General features: G+C 42.6%; 1 protein-coding gene across 1 annotated transcript in view; it reads left to right on the top strand.

The window, feature by feature from the left end:
• Nucleotides 1-21,939, top strand: part of CMTM4 (CKLF like MARVEL transmembrane domain containing 4) — a 46,599-nt gene that overhangs the window by 15,418 nt on the left and 9,242 nt on the right. The window contains 2 exon segments of the mRNA XM_070398013.1: nucleotides 18,577-18,753; nucleotides 21,629-21,727. Coding sequence (XP_070254114.1) covers nucleotides 18,577-18,753; nucleotides 21,629-21,727 — 276 coding nt within the window.

Raw genomic sequence — 21,939 nt, forward strand, 5'->3', positions numbered from 1 at the left:
GCAAAGTTAAAAAAATTTTTTTTAATTCTACCTGTTTACAACAGTAAACTTTTTATTTTTTTTCAACAGTAAACTTTTTAAAAAATATATATTGTATTGATTTTTTACAGAGAGGAAGGGAGAAGGATAGAGAGTTGGAAACATCAATGAGAGAGAAACATCGATCAGCTGCCTCCTGCACACCTCCCACTGGGGATGTGCCCGCAACCAAGGTACATGCCCTTGACCGGAATCGAACCCGGGACCCTTCAGTCCGCAGGCCGATGCTCTATCCACTGAGCCAAACCGGTCAGGGCCAACAGTAAACTTCTTTTTGTTTATTTATTTTTGGTGCCCGTGACCGGAATTGAACCTGGGACCCTTGAGTCCACAGGCCAATGCTCTATCCACTGAGCCAAACCATTCAGGGCAAAACTTCTTAATACTTAACACATAGAGCATTAAGACCTGCTGAATACAGATCGGTTCAGCACTATTATTGTCATAGGGGAACACAGAAAGTCCCCGGCATCCTGTTGTCCAAGGCTATATACAGTCGCCGGTTGTGCACGCACAGTGGGTCTAGCTGAGAGGGCGAGGGAGGCTGAGAACCAGTTGCATGCTCTGCTTGCGAAGGCGTAGGCCCTGGCACCGGAGGAGGGGCTGCCTATGCCCAGTTCGTTAGCCCAGAGGGGGTGCCCTTTTCAGTTTGCTATCCTCTTGCCAAGCCAAGCTTCCACCCAGACTGGGATCTGTTTCTAACTGGCACAGAGGTGCTATATGGAGGTGCTTGTATCTTATTTATTTAAGTGGGAAACTTATTCTAGAGATGTGGCTTAACTGGCATATTAAGCTAGATGGGAGAGTGTATTTTTAACTAAGACCAAATAAAACAAAAATGTAAACTTTAATTTTCCAGATATAATATTTTACACAGATTTATTTTGAATTAGTAAGCGTGTGCGGGGCCTTCCAGCATGCTGTGTGGTCCTCTGTGAGGCATGTCGATGATGTATTCCGTAATGCATGACTGACTGAATGAACAGAGATAAAAAGGTTACTTGCTGCCTCATTTCAACAAAAGCTCCCATGTTGTTGAAGTTAAAAACTTCGAGTCCTGCTCAGAACCTCAATTATCATTAGAACATCTGTCAAACAGTTGATGATGTGCGATGGGTAGTTGAGGTTGGTGCAGAAAACCCGATACCACTTCCACTCCAGGAGGTCCTGGCTGGGTGTGTGCACTGAGGGGCCTTTGGGACTCACTGGGTGGGCTGCTCCCGAGGCCCAGTCATCTCTTCAGTGTTGGGCAGCTCTGAGTTGCCAGGAACAGACACAGGGGTTCCTTTTGGGTTCACTCAGAACCAGGTAAACCAGGTCTTGGAGGGAACCCAGGGAGGGCCCAGCAGCCAGGCCTCATGAATCTTGGGGATTTTATTTGAATCAGTTATTCGCTCAAGAGGACTCATTTTTCTTCCAAGCTTCCCAGTCAGAAGGCAGCCCATGGCTCTTGGGTCACAAAGGGCCTGTGTCCTCCCCTCACAGGCTGGACTGTGACCCAAAAGAGGACTGGGCTTGCCCTGGCCGGTTTGCTCAGTGGATAGAGCCTCGGCCTGCAGACGGAAGGTCAAGGGCACGTACTTTGGTTGCATGCTCTATCCCTGGTTGGGCCCAGGGGCCATGGAGGCCAGCATATGGCACCGGGTATGTCTCAGACAGCCAAGGACTGGCTGCTGTCGACCTGAAAGAATCCCAGGAGTAGGTCTGGTCAAGGACCTGAGTGGAAGTTGAAAACCTGGCCAAAGAAGGTAGTTTTCTTAATAAAATGTGAACCTTCTGCTTGGTTGCTTCCAAGAAGAAAAAACTGGCTGAGGAAAATGCTGTTTTAAAGTATGTAGGCTGTGAGGGCTATGTGGAAAGCATCGCTGCCTGACTTGTTTGCAGTGGGAAACACAATCTCTTGCTGTAGGAACGCCGTATTGAGAGGCCCTACGGAACAAACCACATTTCACTGTTAAGTAGCTGCACTAAAGTGGAGGACAGCATTCAGACTCAGAAGTGTATGCCCTGAGGTATTTTCAGTAAATGATGGAGCAGCCCAAAAAGCAACTCCGCAAGGAACAGCTTGGGGTCACTTCTCAGGGGAGGAGGAGGGATGGAATAGCTCTTAGAGGCATCAGTGAGCATACTGGTCTTTTCCTGTGACATGGCTCTTACTCTCTCCATCACAGCCTTTGCTTCAGCCCCTCCCAAATTTCCCGGTCTCCTCCTAGGACTAGGTCCACTCCCATGCCTGGATCCATTCTGCCTCATCACCATCACTCACAGACCTCCTTCCATACGAACACCTTTACCACTTACCTGACTCCCTCCCCCCTTTATTCAGAAACACCAGAGAAGCTTCCCATATTTCTATTTGTCATGTTCCAGCCTCACATCTGGTAAAGTGTCTTTTGGAAATCTGGTACTGTATGAGGCTTACAAAGCTCCTTTATGTCAGGGAGCACAGTCTGAGTCATATATAAATTGATCCGTAATATAAATATCATATTTTTAATTTGAATGCTATTTTCCAAAATGGAAGAAAATTACTTTCTGATTTATAAAAGTATTGTGTCTGTTGTTTAAAAAAAAATCAGACTACTATAGGAAAAAAATTAAAAAATTAAAAATCATCACTATTCTCATTAGCTGGAGAGAACTTCCATTAATAGGTATGTGTTGTTTTAGACTTTGTTCCTGTGTGTTCATACTTGTAAAAATGGGATATTATACATTGGGTATGGCACACATGGTTTTTTAAAATTTAGTTATAGATTTACATTATTGCTTTTAAGAACTTTTCATGGAAGTACAATATACATACAGAAAAGTGCACAAACCTTAAGTATACAGCTACTAGTAACGTCTCAACATTATGCCTCATTATGTTTTAGATCAGGGCTGGGGAACGTCTGGCCCAAGGGCTGTGAAAGCATTTGGTCTGGCCCTGCCAAGGCATTTGGGGTGAGTTAATTAAATGTTTAACCAAATATAGCAAGCTAATTTTTAAGTTGATAATTTTATATGGCCTAAGAATGATGTTAAAATATCCAAATGGCCCTTGGCAGGAAAAGGTTTCCCACCCCTGCTTAATTTTTTAATATTTATTTTTAAAAGATATTTTTATTGATTTCAGAGAGGAAGGGAGAGGGAGGGAGGGAGGGAGGGAGGGAGGGGGAGAGAGAGGGAGAGAGAGAGAGAGAGAGAGAGAGAGAGAGAGAGACATCAATGATGAGAGATAATCATTGATTGGCTGCCTCCTGCACGCCCCCTACTGGGGATTGAGCCCGAAACCTGGGCATGTGCCCTGCCTGGGAATCCAGCCATGACCTCCTGGTTCATAGGTCAGTGTTCAGCTACTGAGCTATGCTGGCCGGTGGGGATGCTCTCTGGTTGGCCCTGTCCAGTAGCCCACTCTGTCTTGTTTCTGTTTTGGTTGCCATTTTGGAATTTGATCTGTTTCTTTCTTTAGAATATTTTTGTTTTGTTTCATGACTGAGTGACAAAATTGAAGGCTTTTATTCTATATTTTGCATCTGGAAAAATAGCATTTAAAAGCTAATTTGGAATTTGTCATATCATGGTTTTGAATTAAACCAATAAGGAAAAAAAAAATCTGTTAATGGAGTGCATTTTTTTTCTGAGCGCATAAGAAAACTGCCAGAAGTTTGAGCTATAGAAATTTGGGCATGTGCCAAGGATGTTGGTGGTCTCCACATGTGCTATTTTTAAAATTAAAATACAGTAAAATTTACTTTTGGGTATACAGTTCTGTGAGTTTTAACACATACATACATTCATGTAGCCACAACAGTTAGGATACTGAATAGTCTCAACCCACAAAACTCCCTCATTCTCCTCCTTTGTGGTCACACCCAACCCTTGACAACTACTCATCTGTTCCCCATCACTATAGCTTTGTCTTTCCCAGAATGTTATATGAATGGAATCCTAGAGTATGTAAACGTATGAGACTGTCTTTCACTCAGTAACATGCATTTGAGATACAGTCATGTAGTTTTTATCAATAGTTCATTCCTTTTCATTGCTGACTAGTTTTTCATTGTGGGCATGTACCACAGTTTCTTTATTAATTTACCTGTTGAAGGACATTTGGGTTGTTTATAATTTTTAGTGATTATGAATGGAACTGCTATAAATGTTCATGTACAGTTTTTGTGTGAACATAAGTTTTTTTTTCCGTTTTTTTTTTTTCTTTGTGAACATAAGTTTTTAGTTCACTGGAGTTAATACCTAGAAGTGTAAATGTTGGGTCATGTGGTTAAATGTATGTTTAACTATATAAGGAACTGATAAATAGTTTCCAGGGTGGCTGTACTAATTTTCATTCTCACCAGCAATATATTAGAGTCCTATTTGCTCTGCATCCTGGCAGTCATTTGGTATTATTGTCTCTCTCCCTCCCCGCGATGTAATGCTTTTCATGGTGGTTTTAATTTGCATTTCTCTAAATAGCTAATGATACCAAGCATCTTGTGCTTATCTGCCATCTATATAGTCTTTTTGGTGAAGAATCTTTACATCTTTTGCCCATTTAAGAAAAAAATTGGACAGTTTGTTTTCTTGCTGTTAAATTTTGAGAATTCTTTATGTAGTTTGGACATAAGAACTTTGTCAAATACATGACTTTCAAATATTTAAGCTCAGTATTTGTCTTGTTTTTTCAGTTTCTTAACAATGTCTTTTCATAACAAGTTTTTAGTTTTAATTAAATTCAATTTATCAAGTTTTTCCTCCTGGATTATGCTTTTGGTGTCATATCGAAGAACTAATCTCTGGTCATGAAGGTTTTTTTCCTCATGATTTCCCCTCCTCCCCCTCCTCCCCTCCTCCTCCCCCTCCTCCTCCCCCTTCTCCTCCTCCTCCTCTTTTGCAAGGCAAATATCTTTACTCCTGCAGGAGGGTGCAGTGCACCAGCAACAAGGCAGGCAAGCACAAAGAACGGGAAGTCCGTTCTCCTTTTTATCCCTGATGAGTTACTGCACTGTACCCTCTCATGATTTCTTTTAAGAATTATAGTTTTGTGTTTTATTTTTGGATCTATGACCGCTTTGAGTTAATCTTTATACAAGGTGAAAACTTTAGGTTGAGTTTCATATATTTGCCTATTGATGTGTAGTTGTCCCAATGCTATTTGTTGAAAAGACTACCCTTTCTCCATTAATTTGCCTTTTTACCTTTGGTGAATTCTGAAATTTTAGCATTTCATTTAGAGCAGGTCTAATGACTGTGAATTCTCCTAATATCCTTTTTTTTTTTGAGAAATGTCTTTATTTCACATTTATTCCTGAAGGTTAGTTTTGCTAGATATAGAGTTCTGGGTTGACAGTTTGTTTCTCAGCACTTTAAAAATGTTATTCCACTTTCTGGCCTCCATGGTTTCTGATATTAAATCAGCATCATTCAAATCATTGTTATGTATAATGCATAGCTTTTATGTTTGCTTTTAGGACTTTTTCTTTGTTAGTTTCCATGGTTTGATTATGATGCATCTGGACATAGATTTCTTTGAGTTTTTTCTGTTTGGGGTTTGCTGATCTTCTTGAATCTTAAATTTATGTCTTTTGCCAAATATGGGAAGTTGTCTGTTATTATTGTTTCAAATACTTTTTTTTATGTTGCATGCTCTTTTCCCTCTACTTTTGGGATTCCAGTCACAAAGAGGAGACCTTTTTGTGCCTGAGTCTAAGCTGGGGAATTTTGGAGATAAAAAAAGGGAACTGACTGCTGGTTCAGTGGTACTTTGAATTCTGATTTTCCTGGTCTGTCTACTGCTGTTTATTTCTCAGAGTCATGTAATAGTTGCTTCATACATTGTTTCAAAATTTATAGCAGCATTTAGTGGGATGGACAGGGTGGGATGTACTTAACTGGGATTATAAAATTGTGATATTTGGAAGCTTTCTAATTTGTTTTTATTGTCTGCAGCAAATAAGCTGTTAGCTTGCAGGCTGCTGGGGCCCTGGTCTGCTTAGGCTGAGTTGTTTTTGTTTTGAAAGTAAGGGAATATTTAAAATATTACTCTGGATATTGCTGGCATGTGCAGGGAATCATAAAAATATTTATTTTAACAAGGTTTGGATTTAATAACTTAATGAACAGACTTCTGCCTACATATGTGAAAGAGGAGTGCCCTACATAAGGAAAGGTTCGTGACCACTCAGTTCAACCCCTACCACCAAAATGTAAGTCTTTTACCTCAGTCTTTACTGACAAACATTTAGCTTCAGCAGGACTGATGTCACCAAAACCTGTTGACTGCCCTCCTCTATTCTGTATTTCTGTAGCTGAATCTTTTTGAACCTTACATGTTTGCCAGTTCGAATCAATTCATGGCATCAGCCTGGCTTTCTATACTGTTGGGATCATTTTGAAGCTTCTCTTACATAGTAACAATCCCAAGTCTCTTATCCACAAATATGGCAAATGATAAGCCAGCCCAAATAATTGCTAGAAACTTCTGTGGGCAGGGCCATCCCAAAGGTCCTTCACCTGAACCCGTGTTCTAGGCTGACATGAAACATTAATGATCACCCTTTGGGTAGTGTTCAGTTACCTATGGGTATGGTTTAATGGTCATTTATTAGATGCCTGTTCACTCCCCATTGGTTGGTCAGTCATTGACCAGCTCTTTTACCGAGTGCCTATTGCTGGGGGAGGGGATGGAGCAGGAAACCAGATAAACGCGATTCCCGAGACAGTAAACCTGGGAACACGGCGTGTGTGGGGGCACTTCCTCACGCAGCTCAGCCTGCAGGAGAGGCTAGAGCCACAGAGAGAAGGAGACCAGGGCAGCTTGTGTTAAGTGTGTGGAAGAAATGGAGGTGAAGCCTAGAGGGAGAAAGGCTAATGGTGGAGGCTTCCCAGAAGAGGTTGCTTTAATCTTTTCATCTGCTTGTTTTAAAATTACTTTTAAAAGAAATCACACAAGTAATACTACTTTATTTTTGAGGAAAAATTAGAAAAGACCGGTAAGTTAAAAGAAGAAAACAAATTTCCTGGAATCTTATTAATCAGAGGTGAGCGTCGTTCGGTCACAGTGTGCATAACACTTTTGTTTGTGTGTGTGTTTATTAACATGTGTACATATGGGTGTGTATACATACACACGATACAAATGAATAGTTGTATAACAACTATTTTATGTATGCCTTTATCAATTGACTTTACAGCATTTTCTTTTTTCTTTTTCCATTTTTTATTTTAAATTCACATAGAGTGAATTTTACTTTTTATAGTGTACATTTCTGTGAGTTTTGACAAATATGTAGAGTCATGTGTCTACCACCACAGTCAGATAGTTCCACCAACCCTCAAAACGTCTCATTCTACCCTTTTTTGTCAACCCCTCTCTCTACTGCTACTCATCCCCTGGCAATTAGTGATTTTGTTTCCATCTCTATCATTTTGCCTTTTCCAGAATGTCACATAAATAGAATCACAAAGCATGTAGTCTTTTTTTTTTTTTAGATTTGAAATATTTATTTATTTATTTATTTATATATATATATTTTTTAATTGCTTAAAGCATTACAAAGGGTATTACATATGTGTCCTTTTTTTTCCCCCCGCCCTTGACAATACCCCGGCTTCCCCTACCCCCCAGTGTCTTATGTCCATTGGTTATGCTCATATGCATGCATACAAGCCCTTCAGTTGAACTCTTAACCCCCTCCCTCCTGCCCCCCAACCCTCCCCGGCCTTCCCGCTGCAGTTTGACAATCTGTGTGAGGCAGCTCTGCCTCTGTATCTATTATTGTTCAAAAGTTTATAATGGTCTCTATTATCCATGAATGAGTGAGATCATGTGGTATTTTTCCTTCATTGACTGGCTTATTTCACTTAGCATAATGCTCTCCAGCTCCATCCATGCTGTTGCAAATGGTAAGAGTACCTTCTTTCTTACAGCAGCATAGTATTCCATCGTGTAGATGTACCACAGTTTTCTAATCCATTCATCTACTGATGGGCATTTAGGCTGTTTCCAGATCTTAGCTATGGTGAATTGTGCTGCTATGAACATATAGGTGCATATATCCTTTCTGATTGGTGTTTCTGGTTTCTTGGGATAAATTCCTAGAAGTGGGATCACAGGGTCAAATGGGAGTTCCATTTCCAGTTTTTTGAGGAAACTCCATACTGTCTTCCATAGTGGCTGCACCAGTCTACATTCCCACCAGCAGTGCACAAGTGTTCCTTTTTGTCCACATCCTCTCCAGCACTTGTCATTTGTTGATTTATTGATGATAGCCAGTCTAACAGGTGTGAGATGGTACCTCATTGTTGTTTTGATTTGCATTTCTCGGATGATTAGTGACTTTGAGCATGTTTTCATATGTCTCTTGGCTTTCTGAATGTCCTCTTTTGAAAGGTGTCTATTTAGATCCTTTGCCCATTTTTTGATTGGATTGTTTATCTTCTTTTTCTTAAGTTGTAAGAGTTCCCTATAAATTTTGGAGATTAGGCCCTTATCAGATATGACGTTGGCAAATATGTTTTCCCACGCAGTGGGTTTTCTTGTTGTTTTGTTGATGGTTTCTTTTGTTGTGCAGAAGCTTTTTATTTTGATGTAGTCCCATTTGTTCATTTTCTCTTTAGTTTCAACTGCTCTAGGAGCTGTATCAGTGAAGAAATTGCTTTGGCATATGTCTGAGATTTTGTTGCCCTTGGATTCTTCTAGAATTTTTATGGTTTCCTGTCGTACATTTAAGTCCTTTATCCATTTTGAGTTTATTTTTGTGTATGGTGTAAGTTGGTGGTCTAGTTTCATTTTCTTGCATATATCTGTCCAATTTTCCCAACACCATTTATTGAAGAGACTATCTTGGCTCCATTGTATGTTCTTGCCTCCTTTGTCAAATATTAATTGAGCCTATTGGTTCGGGCCGATTTCTGGGGTCTCTATTCTATTCCATTGATCTATATGTCTGTTCTTGTGCCAGTACCAGGCAGTTTTGAGAACAGTGGCTTTGTAATACAGCTTGATATCTGGTATTGAGATCCCCACCTACTTTGTTCTTTCTCAGGATTGCTGCAGCTATTCGGGGTCTTTTTTTATTCCAGATGAATTTTTGGAGAGTTCGTTCTAGATCTGTGAAGTATGCCGTTGGTATTTTAATGGGAAGTGCGTTGAATTTATAGATTGCTTTGGGTAGCATGTAGTCTTTTAAGTCTGGCTTTTTTTTTTTTTTTTTTTTTTCACTTAGCATGATGCATTTGAGATATTCTTCCATGTTGCTGTGTGTCCCCCTGGAGCACCTGCATCAGTAGCTTAACAGCCATTGGTGATTATGGCTTAGATCAGTGGTTCTCATTGGAGGTGGGAGGAGATTTTGCCCCCTCAGCTACCCCCTCCCCCCTCCTCCCCCTTCACCCCCCCCACCCTTCCCCACCCCCCCGCAGGGGGAAGATGAGACATTTTTGGTTGCTATCACAGGAGCTGAGTCAGTACTGGTACTTAGTAGGTAGAGGTCAGGGATGCTGCTGAACATCATAGGATGAGCCCTTGCTGGGAGATACTTATAAACTATGTAAATCAGTTGTAGTCCTGACTCAACCTCAGTAGTCCTTGCGTCCTTGCCTTCTGATATGCTTATCGGAATGTCCTGTCCCAGACCTGGAATCTGACATTTCTCTAGAAGTTCTTGTTCCTTTGAGTGGGAAATAATATTTAGAAATCTCAACCTGGGCACTAGAGATGGGAGTCCGGATCAGAGGAATCTGTGTGTGTGCTAAGAAAGCAGCATGACAAAGCCCTGGGAGCAGTGAGGAGAGGCAGGGTAGGAAGGGAGCAATGGAGGTCAAGGGTGGGTGGAGGGCTGATCAGCAGTGCCCAGTGTTGTAAAGGGTTCAGGGACTGGGTTTGAACCCAAAGTCTGCTACTAATGAGACTTTGTAATCTTGGATTGGTTACTTAATATCTTTCCCTCATTTTTGTCCTCAATAGGATGGTGATTAAACACCATGTGCTTCTTGGGGTGATAAAAATGTTCATAATGGTGATGGCTGCATAACTTTGAATATACTAAAAACTACTGAATTATACACTTTAAGTGGGTGAATTTTACGGTGTGTGAATTATATCTCAATTAAAAACAAGCAAACCAACTATGTTTCTCACAGGATGGAATGGCAGTTAAATGGCTTGTGGCAGTGCCTAGCATAGCATTTGACCCACAGTAGGACTTGGCAGATGTTGAATTTCTTAGGAGGACCAGAGGGTCACATTGCAGGGGCCACAGTTTTTATTGTCTCTGGAGCTGGGGATACCATTTGCAAGGGCTGTGCTGAATATGTGTAGGAAGGTAGGGAGGAAGGGACCTGAATCCGTAAGTCCTTGACTCTGTGGCAGGGCCCTGGGGGTCCCAGGTTTGGCCACTTAAGGAGGGTCTTCTCCTGGCCCCCCCTCAGTTGGATGATGTGGAGGTGCTGGGGGCTGTTAGGGTCCACAGGTCTCATGGCTGAGCTGGGTTTTCCAGGTGGCTCTCCTCCTAGCCTCTTAGAATTTATGGTTCGTTATTTTAGCCTAAATTAATCTTTAGAAAAAAGCTACTCTTGGTCTTCTTGTTTCTCACTCAATGAGAAAAGCAGTGCTCTTTCCCATCCCGTTAAGGTGGTTTGTCAGAAATGTGAGGATGGGGAAGTGCCCAAGAATTAAAGCAGAGAGGAAGGGAAGGGGGAAGGGTTTGCTTTCGGATCACGCGGGGATGTGACGCTGCTCCCTGGGATTTCTGCTTTATCCATGAAGCCAGGACGGGGGGACAGAAAACTCAGTGCCAGCAGCAGTTAAACATCTTCAGATGTGTATGGTTTGAAGCAGCTTGTGTCCTGTGTCGTCCTCATGTGCTTCATTAGTCATGTAAACGGTCTGAAATGTAGCTTCTTGGGCAGGGTGGCATTTGCAGTAAAATCTTGTGGGTATTCTTTTGGCAAGAAAGATGCTGACCGTCCTGTGGTTTTCTGAAATCATGTGCAATTATATCATCAAACCACATAATAAGATTTTCTGGACTTTATTTTAAAAACAAGAAAATATTTTGCACTTCACTGGGTCACGCTGTCTGTGTGCTCTAGGTAGTTGGCTGTCCAAGCCTATTTTAATTTGTCCGAGACTGACCTGCTCTGGTGAGCCATTGTTGACAAGTTATCCCCGGGTTTAATCTGTGTGCACTCGTGCTCACTGCTCTGTACGTGTAATAATTTATGTTAAAGGTGAGAGTCTTACCAAAAATGAAATTGAAATACAGTCTCCTAAGTTCAGCTCTTAACTTATGTATGGCTTTAGGATTCCAAAACAGCAAAATTATTTACACAGTAGAGCCCAGCCTGAAAAATGTGTCAGGAGTACTAGTTGAGTAGGTCTTGTGACGTGAGCCAAACTCAGACCGAACCAAGCCCACAGCTTCCTGGAGCCGCCAGCAAGAGTCCTCGCCCTCGGTCCTCAAATGAAACAAAGCCTCAGGGTTTGAAGGAAGCACAGCTTGGGGTGTGGCTGGTTGGACTGGTGACAGACCTGCCACTGCCCTGGTCCTCTCAGCCACCTCTTTTCCTCTGACCCCCCTGAGCCCTTGGCAGCCTCCCCCTTTTGTCCTCATGTCTCTCATTCTCAACAACAAGGAACTTACTTGCCTGTGCTCCCAACTCCTTTGCTTAATGAATCCTGCTGCCCAGTTAGTGCTCTCTGCCAGCCGGGGTGGCCCTAGCACCCGAGGGCATTCCTGCCCTTCCCCAGCAGGTGGTTTTCTTTTCTTTCTCTGCATCTCGCACATCTATAGCTTGGACACTGTTTGTTTAGCTGCAGAAAAACAATGGAACCAAAGATCAAATGCAGAGACATTGATTGCAGGTTAAATAATTTATACCTGCATTTAGCGCTTTCGGTTCAGAACCAAATAATATTTGCTTATTGTTTATTGTCTCGGCGGAGAGGAGGGTAATATTTTAAATCGACCTTCCTCATGGGATGGCCTCCCTTGAGGGGAGCAACTCTCGGATTATTTTTCTTAGAACAATGCAGTAGTAGTTAGATCCCTTTGAGACGGGTAATCACATTGTGTGCTTTGTCAGAGACCCTCGTGGCACTGGCTCCCTGAGTCCTAGGTTGTGTTCCTTGAGAGAAATCATGTAGTGATGCTTTTTCTTTAGGCAAGTGTGTGGGGAAGGAACAGACCCTGGATCAGTTATATGTTAGTACTCTGGTGTACAGAACGAGGTATGGGAGGAACTAGCTTTGGGCCAATTCTTCTGGGCCACACGATGGAGATGTGAACATCAGAGATAAAGAATGGACTGTGCCCAGTACAGAGCCCGAGAGCATCCTCACATTACTGATGCTCCTCTAAAGGCGAGGCATTGTAATTCTGCGGTGCCTTGCAGTGCACAGCTAGCTATTTGAGCCCCTTCGGCAGACCATACAACATGGCCTGCGAGCTTGTGTTTTAAGTGATCTGTCACTTAACAGACATGTCCATATGAGAGCAGCTTAAACCTCTGGCTTCAGGACTCAGAGAGATGGTGGGGAAGGCCGTGTGCCTCTTCTGTGGTTCTAACTCCAGGATCCTGTCTTAGCATCAGCTCTGCGTTGAGAGTGGAGCTGGTTTCTGAAGTGCAGTCACTTCTTCGCCCCTCCGCTGCCCTCTCTGGGTTCTCTGTTCTGCACGTCATGAAGTCTTTCAGCAAAAGCAGCAATTTAACAACCTGCCTGTTGGGTCTTTATGGCTCAGTAGAAGCCACGTCTCATCTTTCAAATATTTATTTTCCCAGTGTTGGTGGGAAGAGAGACACTTGAATTTTGAATATGCTAGAGTTGATTAGGACTTGATTTGATACTGAAGGTACTTTGGATCCTGCTGTGAGGGTGTGTGTGTGTGTTCATCACTTAATTAACAAGGTCCTCAGGGTCCTCATAGTTGCTACCCTGCTGGGTAAATGAGCTTCTGTTTTTCACTCTGTGCATTTAGTTGTGCATGACCTGAGTCCTGACAGAGTCCTGACCGGCACATGGCTTTTTTTGTTTCCCAAACTGTTTTTCCTTCCAACACCGTGCTGTAGTGTTAACAGGTGTGCTGAGGGAAAAGAAACATTTCTGTGTTCAGTAACATAATCTACACATCCAATAAAGACAAACAGGTTATGTACTGTGAGGCCTTTTCGAACTGTTAATTTGCTGATGTGCCCCAAGGCCAAGGATACAGTTGGGATTTTGTCTAACCTTCGAAGAGGTCTTCATGGGTGTTAGGGACCTGGGCTATGGTTACTTCTTGGGGGTCCTTCCCATCACATTAGTGAGAGTAAGCGTGGCTTTTTTATTATGTGCCCGCCTTGAGGCTGTTCTGTGCCCACTTCCTGCCCTTCCAGTGTCGTGTTGGCCAGGAAATAGGATTGTGTGCTATCAGGGAGGCTTTAGGGATGATGAATTCTTCTGATAAAGGGACCAACATGGACTTGGAGGGCGACTTTCATTTTCCATTAAAGTTTTTGTCATTTAAAAATATTCTTAAAAATATTCTTGAATGGTTTCAAAGCAAATAAAAATTGATTCTTAGAGTGCACTAACATTTAATTCATAATAAACCTGGATGTTTCAAAAGTGTTTATACCTGTGATATTTAACTTTTAAAATAAAAATACACATTTATTGTAGAAATTTTGAAAAATTAAAGAGGCCTGTATTTTTTAAAAATATATTTTATTGATTTTTTTTACAGAGAGGAAGGGAGGGGGATAGAGAGTTAGAAACATTGATGAGAGAGAAACATCGATAGGTTGCCTCCTGCACGCCCCCTACTGGGGATGTGCCCACAACCAAGGCACATGCCCATGACCAGAATCAAACCTGGGACCCTTCAGTCTGCAGGCCGACGCTCTACCCACTGAGCCAAACTGGTTAGGGCGAGGCCTGTATTTTTAAAAAGTCTATTTACAATCCTAACCACATAGATGGATATTGAAATTCCGATTGTTTTGTTTGTTTGTTTTAAAAGAGTTTAAGTAACATAGTCATTGTCTTTACCCTGACAATCTGGTAAGAGTTTGTCTGTAAAACCATTTGAATCGGTGTCTTTAAGAGTGAGGGGGATGGTAACATATTCATCCTGTAAATTTGTAGTTTTGTATTAGATACCAGGGCATGTGCAAATTAACATTATGCCTTTCTAGTCACATGAACTGGATTATGCTTAGTAACAAACTTGAAATCTCAAGGTTTAACACAAGGGACGTTTCCTTTTACTCATGTTACACAGTCTCCCAGGTGGTGGTAAGCAGGCTGCCCATCAGCCTCACACAGAGCCATCCACCCCCACCTGGAACATTGCTGGCTGCTGGGGCGGTGTGTGTGTGTGTGTGTGTGTGTGTGTGTGAGAGAGAGAGCATGGTGAAACTGTTCATGGTTCCTAAAGGCTGCTGCCAGAAGTAACAGATGTCTCATCCACTCACCTTTCGTTGCCTAAACTCGGAAGTAGATCAGGTTTAGAGGGGCTTGAGACACAGACGATTTGGAGGCCCACTTTAAGGATGAAGATACAAAATTAAAGATATAAAGCGAGGTACAATAGTGCGTATTTAGAATGAGAAACACATTAAATTACACATTTAAAAAGTGTTTTCCTTCTGTTTTTGCCTCCACTAAGATGGATCATTTTTGAACTTTAGTATGGTCACTTAATTCTGAAAAGTATACAAAGTTAATCTGAAATGTACGAGTAGATGTATGTCTGAACAATTCAGATTTTAGATTGCCACTGCATTGTATCACGCATCATCATTTTATGATCAATATGCTCTCATACTACGTACATCGACGTTCTGATGAATATGTGTAGGAGGTCGTCACTGGAACATTCGTTTCTTCAGGCTGTTTCAATGCGTTGGAGAATTTTACGTGCCATTTGCTTTGGGATTGTCAGACCTTGTCAGTTCAAGATTTGTCAGGTATGTCAGGATGTGAACTGACACATTGGGAGGCATGAACTGTAATCTCCTACACATATGTACTCGTTCTTTGTAGTATTGCCGCAGGTTTCTGCCCTACAGACCCTGGAATTCTAATAAATTTTACTTTATGTGATTCCCAACAAAAAGGGAGATAATGTTGAGTGTGTTTATAATTGTATTACTGCATTATTGAATATATTCCTGATAGGGCACAACTTCCATTTAGATACCGATGAAACCACAATTGTCCACTCATAGTATCTCGCATTTGATGATCTGAAGAATTCTCCACAAATTAGCTTCTGGCTCCATATGTTTCAAACCCTGTTTCTCCTTCACCACCGACATACTTCTGTGGCATTGTAGGACCCACTTATCTTGTGAATTTTAGGGCCTGTTTCTTCATTATGATGTCAGATCAAAGCATATCTGGAAGCCATTCTTACAGTGGGAAAGCTATAGTAACCATATGCATGAAAGTGAAAGCGAAACCCCAATTTAACGTATCCCTCACTCAACTTTTAATTTGCTGAATCCCCAAAATGCTTATTCTGTTCCATCACCACCTGGCAAAAGAAGTGGAGATAGTCAAGAAGTTGAGTGGTGAGTGCTGAGTTCAGAAGTTCTGCAGCTTCATTCATCATCTTGAGGATAAATCTGCCTTGGGAAAATCTCATAGCTCAAATCTCCAACCCCACTGTGTGCCTGCCACTCTGTATTGGCGAGTGATACTGTTCATTACAAAGCCCTCCAGAAAGGGCCTGACAGTTGATACAACATGGGCTAGAAAATGTTTAAATGTTTTATAGTAACTTAATCAGCTAACCCCCACCCCTCCCTTCCTACTGTTTGATGCTGCCAATCATACTTAGCTGCAATTGTGGAAATCTGACAGCTTTTTAATATCAATTTACTTGTCAGCTATTTTTTATATGCTTTTTATTTTATTTTTTTATTTTTAAAATATATTTTATTGATTTTTTTACAGAGAGGAAGGGAGAGGGATAGCGAGTTAGAAACCTTGATGAGAGAGAAACATCGATTCAGCTGCCTCTTGCACACCCCCCACTGGGGATGTGCCCGCAACCCAGGCACATGCCCTTGACCGGAATCGAACCCCGGACCCTTGAGTCCACAGGCCGACGCTCTATCCACTGAGCCAAACCAGCTAGGGCTTTATATGCTTTTTAATTGATTTTTTTTTTTAGAGAGAGAGAGAGAGAGAGAAAGAAACATTGATGAGAGAGAAACATTGATTGGCTGCCTCCTGCACGCCCCCTACTGGGGTGTTAGCCCACAATCCAGGCATGTGCCCTGACCAGAATCAAACCAGCAACCTCCTGGTGCATGGGATGATGCTCAGCCAACTGAGCCAGGGCTTAATTTTTAAAAACCTCTCCTTTAGAATATGAGCTAAGGAGCAGGGAATTTTATGTTTTGTTCACTGCTATATTGAATGGACTGTTAGATTTGCATATTCTTGAAACCATTTTTATTTTAATATTTAAGAATGTAGGTGTTACCTTCCCACACAAATATGGTTGAAGTTAGCATACCAGAAACATTTGTAACTCATCAGTATAGTGTGTTATTTCTTGCCCAAGATTGCTAGATCCAATTACAGGGGTAAAAAAAGTTTAGGAGTTTCCCTTATATGAACTATTTCTTTGTGAATTGCCTGCAAGTCAGGCATGTAATTCAGGTGGAGAATTAAAGCCTATGGTTCTGTAGATAATAAGGAACCATTAGGAAAAGCACAAAGTGTGTGCTTAACCACCCATATCTTTAATGTGCTGATTATAATAGAAATGTGAAAATACCACATATTGTTAGAAAAAGTTGTCTTTTTCTGTGAAAGTATTGGCACTGGAAAAAGCAGAGCTACCCTTCCCTTTCTGCAGGGATGCTAACAAGTACACCAGGAATTGTTTGATGGGTTTTTAGTGGCTCCATGAGCCCCCATTTGTTGGCTATGTGCAAATTATTTTGCTTAGTATCTTGGGAGAGAGATGGACTGGTTGTATCCTTAAAAAGCTCAGGAGATATAATCCTATATAATAAAATTCTAATATGCAAATCAACTAAATGGCAGAATGACCAGTCGCTATGATGCACACTGACCACCAGAGGGCAGATGCTCAACACAGGAGCTACCCCCTGGTGGTCAGTGTGCTCCCACAGGGGGAGCACCGCTCAGCCAGAAGCCTGGCTCATGGCTGGCGAGTGCAGCGGCAGTGGCAGGAGCCTCTCCCGCCTCAATGGCAGCGCTAAGGATATCCGACTGCTGGCTTAGGCCTTGTCCCTAAGCTGTCAGTCAGACATCCCCCAAGGGCTCCTGGACTGAAAGAGGGCGCAGGCCATGCTGAGAGACCCCCCCCCCACACACACACCATGTGCACAAATTTCATGCACCAGGCCTCTAGTGGTAAGCATAAGAAAGGTAGAATTCAATTACAGAGGAGCAAGCTTTCCTGAGAGAGGGTGGAATCAGATAATGTCTGGCAACGAGACACAATCAGGGAAGGCATGGGGAGGAGGTGGCATTGAGTAGAGCATTGAAAGGCACGAGTGGGTCTACAGTAGGTGGAGAAGGGCCCCAGAACAGCATGTGCTTCCCATGCTTGAATCATCTGAGGATCTTGTCAAAAATGCGAATTCTGACTCTGTAGGCCAAGGAAGGGGGAAGTAGAGGTTCTGCATTTCTAACAAGCTCCCTGGTGATGCTGATGTCACTGCCTCGAAGGACAGACCTAGAACCACTGAGCTGCCTCCCTGTACACCCTTGACCTTTGAGGTGAGGTCTAGACTGGAAACTGGTGTAGGCTTGACATAAGGAAGGTTGTGAGGTGCTTGGTAAAGAGGTGAAGTAGAGGCCAGGAGCTCATTCCGATCTGGTTTTAGGTGTGAGAACTCCACGCCTTTCTTTGATCACAGGGCCATTAACTCAGCCTTTGTATGGGCTTCCTCCTTTTCCTGAATTCTTCAGTGCAAAGTTCACCTGGTAATTTCCATTGATATTTGTTTGACTTTATGGTCTCCAGTCTCTTGGGACATATTGCTAAAATGTAACTTTGATCCTTCAGAAAGAAATTGATTCTATTTTTGGTATATTTAACAATGATTTTATCAACTGCCAGTCTGTCTTTTTGTGATCCAGTCCAATGATAAACTTTTAAAAACCATCGCTCATGAATTAACTAAATGGGCCTCCTTTTTAGAGTAGAGACTATAAATTAGAAACGTGTGTAGACGGTGTCCATTTACTCATGGCAGAGATAGAACTACTAGTAAAAAAAAATCACAGAGACATTCCTTTCTGCTTCTTCGCAAGGGCCACACCGCAACAGACTGGATTCAGTGTACTGTGGTGGGCTTAGCTGTCCACACGAGGAATTTGATAACGGCTCTATACCTTCACATCCTCATGTAAGAATTGAACCAGGTCATACTCCCAACAGTGATATCTGCCGTCCCCAGAGGGAAACTCTGTGGCTGCATATGGTGGTGGTGGTGGGTTTTATTGAAATGTGGCAGGCACCCATGTCCCCGGATGTGTACTAAACCTACAGACACATGATGTGTTTCCAATCTTCTTCCTAGATCTTGGCCCTGATTGCGTTCATCTGCATAGAGACCATCATGGAATGCTCCCCGTGTGAAGGCCTCTACTTTTTTGAGTTTGTGAGCTGCAGTGCGTTTGTGGTGACCGGAGTCTTGCTGATTCTGTTCAGTCTCAACCTTCACATGAGGGTCCCCCAGATCAACTGGAACCTGACGGTGAGTACAATCACCGCCCTCCGACTGTGAAAGGATCGGCTGCTGCTTGGCTCCAGGGAGAGTGGGAACCGCTCCATGTCATGTTTGGTTCCAGTTCATTGCGGTACTGAAATATTCCACTGTCATTCAGCTGTGAAAGGTTACATTTCTTTACTGAGTTGAATAAAACTACAACTTAAATGGGATCTTCACTAATGGCAGAAACATCATAACAATTGTTTTGACCTCTTTGAAGATATCATTTCAATTTCATGATCTTCTGAGATTAGTGATGTTGATATGTGTACAGAATATGGAAAAGAGAAAATAGAATTAATGCATCTTTGCATATTTTTCACACCGGACCTAAAGCCATTTATAAAAGAATTGATTCGGGAAGAATTGAAACTATGAATGAAAATGGCAATAACTTGCAAAGCCTAAGGATATTATCAAATTCAAAGCAACTGGGAGGACTGGGAGGAAGGGTTAGTGTTTGATCAGTCTTGACTGGAAATGTGTCCTCTTCTCCCTGTGGTTTGGGTTCTTAACCCTGTTTGACAGCCTTGCCCTCCAATCAGCATGGGAAGCTCCTGGCTGGTCACCCCCAGGCCCCTTTTCCTGGACGTGTGTTACTTGTCTTTACTGTGCTAAACGAGGGGAAACTTTTTTTTTTTTTTAAATATATATTTTATTGATTCTTTACAGAGAGGAAGGGAGAGAGATAGAGAGTCAGAAACATCGATGAGAGAGAAACATCGATCAGCTGCCTCCTGCACATCTACTGGAGATGTGCCCGCAACCCAGGTACATGCCCCTGACCGGAATCGAACCCGGGACCCCTCAGTCCGCAAGCCGACGCTCTATCCACTGAGCCAAACCGGCTTCGGCGAGGGGAAACTTAATAGCACTTGGTTTTCCTGGTATTTCTCTGCAAGTAAGCATGTGCTGGAGCTCAGAGGGAATCGTTCAGGGAAACACAGGGAAGCAGTCAGCTGCCTCAGCCTCTGGGCCTGTGGGAGGAAGACCCTGTGGGCCCCACAGCTTCTAAGAGGGCAGCAGAGGAGGGGAGGGCGCTGAGACCAGCTGCCTCGGGAGAGCGCCTCTCTTTTGGCTGGTGCAGCACCATGGAAGTGTGGCCCCTGTGAGGGAGCTGGGGAGGAGGCCGGAGCTGGTCACCTTGCCTGGCAGGGCCACTCCCAGGTGATCCTGTGGGGTGCCCAGAGGAGAGGGTCTTCCGATAGGAGGCTCTCTGTGTTGTTCAGACTCTTTTAAGAGGAAAAATAAGAGCAGAGCTGAACCAGGAAAGTTGATGTCAGTTGAAGACTCAGTTGGTTTTGTCTCAGCATTGAACACTGAGAAAAATGTGATTTAAATTTAAACTCTAAAACCTCAAGATAGTGGAGGCATTTTGTCTGAGTTTTTATGACAGGTTTTAATGTCTCAACTATTTTTAAGATAAAGTTTGTGTTATCCACAGGAAAATGCTTACAGAGTTGTGATCTAAATTGATAGCGTAGTAAACAGATAGCAGAGAGAACCTCATAAACCTCCCCCCAAAAATGCAAGCTCTGTGGGTTTTATAGTTGTTGTTTTGTTTTAGATAGTTTTTATGTGTAGGCCTCTGATGTTATAAATATTAGCTTGTTCAAATTGTTTTGAACACTGTACAAATCAAACCTATTTGTTGGCCAGATATGGCCAATAGGCCTGGAGTTAGCACCCGCTAGACCAGATCCCCTTGATCTGTTACTGGAGTTACTTGGGCTCACACCTGCACTTACTAGTGTGTTACTGGAGGAGGGACTTGAAAACATGGGTATGTGAGGGTGACCTTCCTTTGCTTCTGTTAGCACAGGAGGGCTGCAGCCATGGTGTTTCAGGGGCCAAACAGGAAACATGGAGTGGCTGGTTATGAGACTGCAGGGAGTGGGGACAGCTGTGGCAAACTGGAAAACATGCATCTTATAGAGTACACAGCCCGTTGAAAGTATTTTATTGTATTATTATTATCATTTAATACATATATTGATTTCAGAGAGGAAGGGAGAAAGAGAGAGAGCTAGAAACATCAGTGATGAGAGTGAATCATTGACTGGCTGCCTCCTGCACGGCCCCTACTAGGGATCAAGCCTGTAACCTGGGCATGTGCCCTTGACTGGAATCAAACCTGGGACCCTTCAGTCCTCAGGCGGACGCTCTATCCACTAAGCCAGACCAGCCAGGGCCCATTAAAAGCATTTTTTAAAAATTTAGTACCAATGTTTACTAATATCCCCCCTCCCCACCCCCTAATCCACATCCAAGGGCATGCCTGGATGTGCCCCTAGCATAAGTGGAACAACACACAGTAAGAGCCTTGGTTTTGTTTCGTGGCCAAGGAGCTCAAGCAGCAGGTGCTGACTAACTTGCAGTACTCCAGTTTTAAGCTTTTTAAACTGTGCAAGTGATAAGTGGTTGTTATAGAAAAACTGGACGATATAGATATTAAAATAGAATAAATAAAATCATGTGATCACGCAAGAGAAATGAAAACATGTCTGCAGAAAAGCTTCCACATGCCAGGATGATTTGAATGAGTTTTTAAAAGACAACAATAGAACTCTAAGTGGTCATTAGTGTGCATGTCCTCCATAGGTTAGCAGGTTGGGTTTCTGTAATAAGTCATTGAGAAATGGTGACGAGGGTTTTGCTGTGGTGGTTTATCCAGTAGCATCAGACACTGTTACGGTGTTTGCCTTCCTTTGTACAACCAACACCCCCGGGCCACTGAGATGAAGCTATGGAGCCAGCACAGAGGCTGGGTGTTGTGCTTGTTTTGAAAGTTCTTTAATGGCTTTCAGGGCAAAGCATGAGATGCTTCTTTTCAAGTGATTTTATTTATCTTTTTCTTTAGGATTTGGTCAACACTGGACTCAGCACTTTCTTTTTCTTTATTGCTTCCATTGTACTGGCTGCTTTAAACCACAAGTCCGGAGCAGAAATTGCTGCCGTGGTAGGTGAACCCAGGTGGTTAAACACGGGCTGATTTGTATACTTCTTGTGACTTGCTCTCCTCTGTCCCCTAATATGTGTCCTACTCATTGTCCTTTAGCTTTTTCTTTGCTAATGAAATTGTTATTGGGCCAATGGAGGTCCCAGTCCCTTCAGTGCTACGGTTCTCAAAGTGTGGTTCCCGGAACAGCAGCCTCAGTGTCACCCAGAAAC

Source organism: Myotis yumanensis, unplaced genomic scaffold (assembly GCF_028538775.1).
Source record: "Myotis yumanensis isolate MYYU_CA2020_CCGP unplaced genomic scaffold, mMyoYum1.0.hap1 SCAF_18, whole genome shotgun sequence".
NCBI lineage: Eukaryota > Metazoa > Chordata > Mammalia > Chiroptera > Vespertilionidae > Myotis > Myotis yumanensis.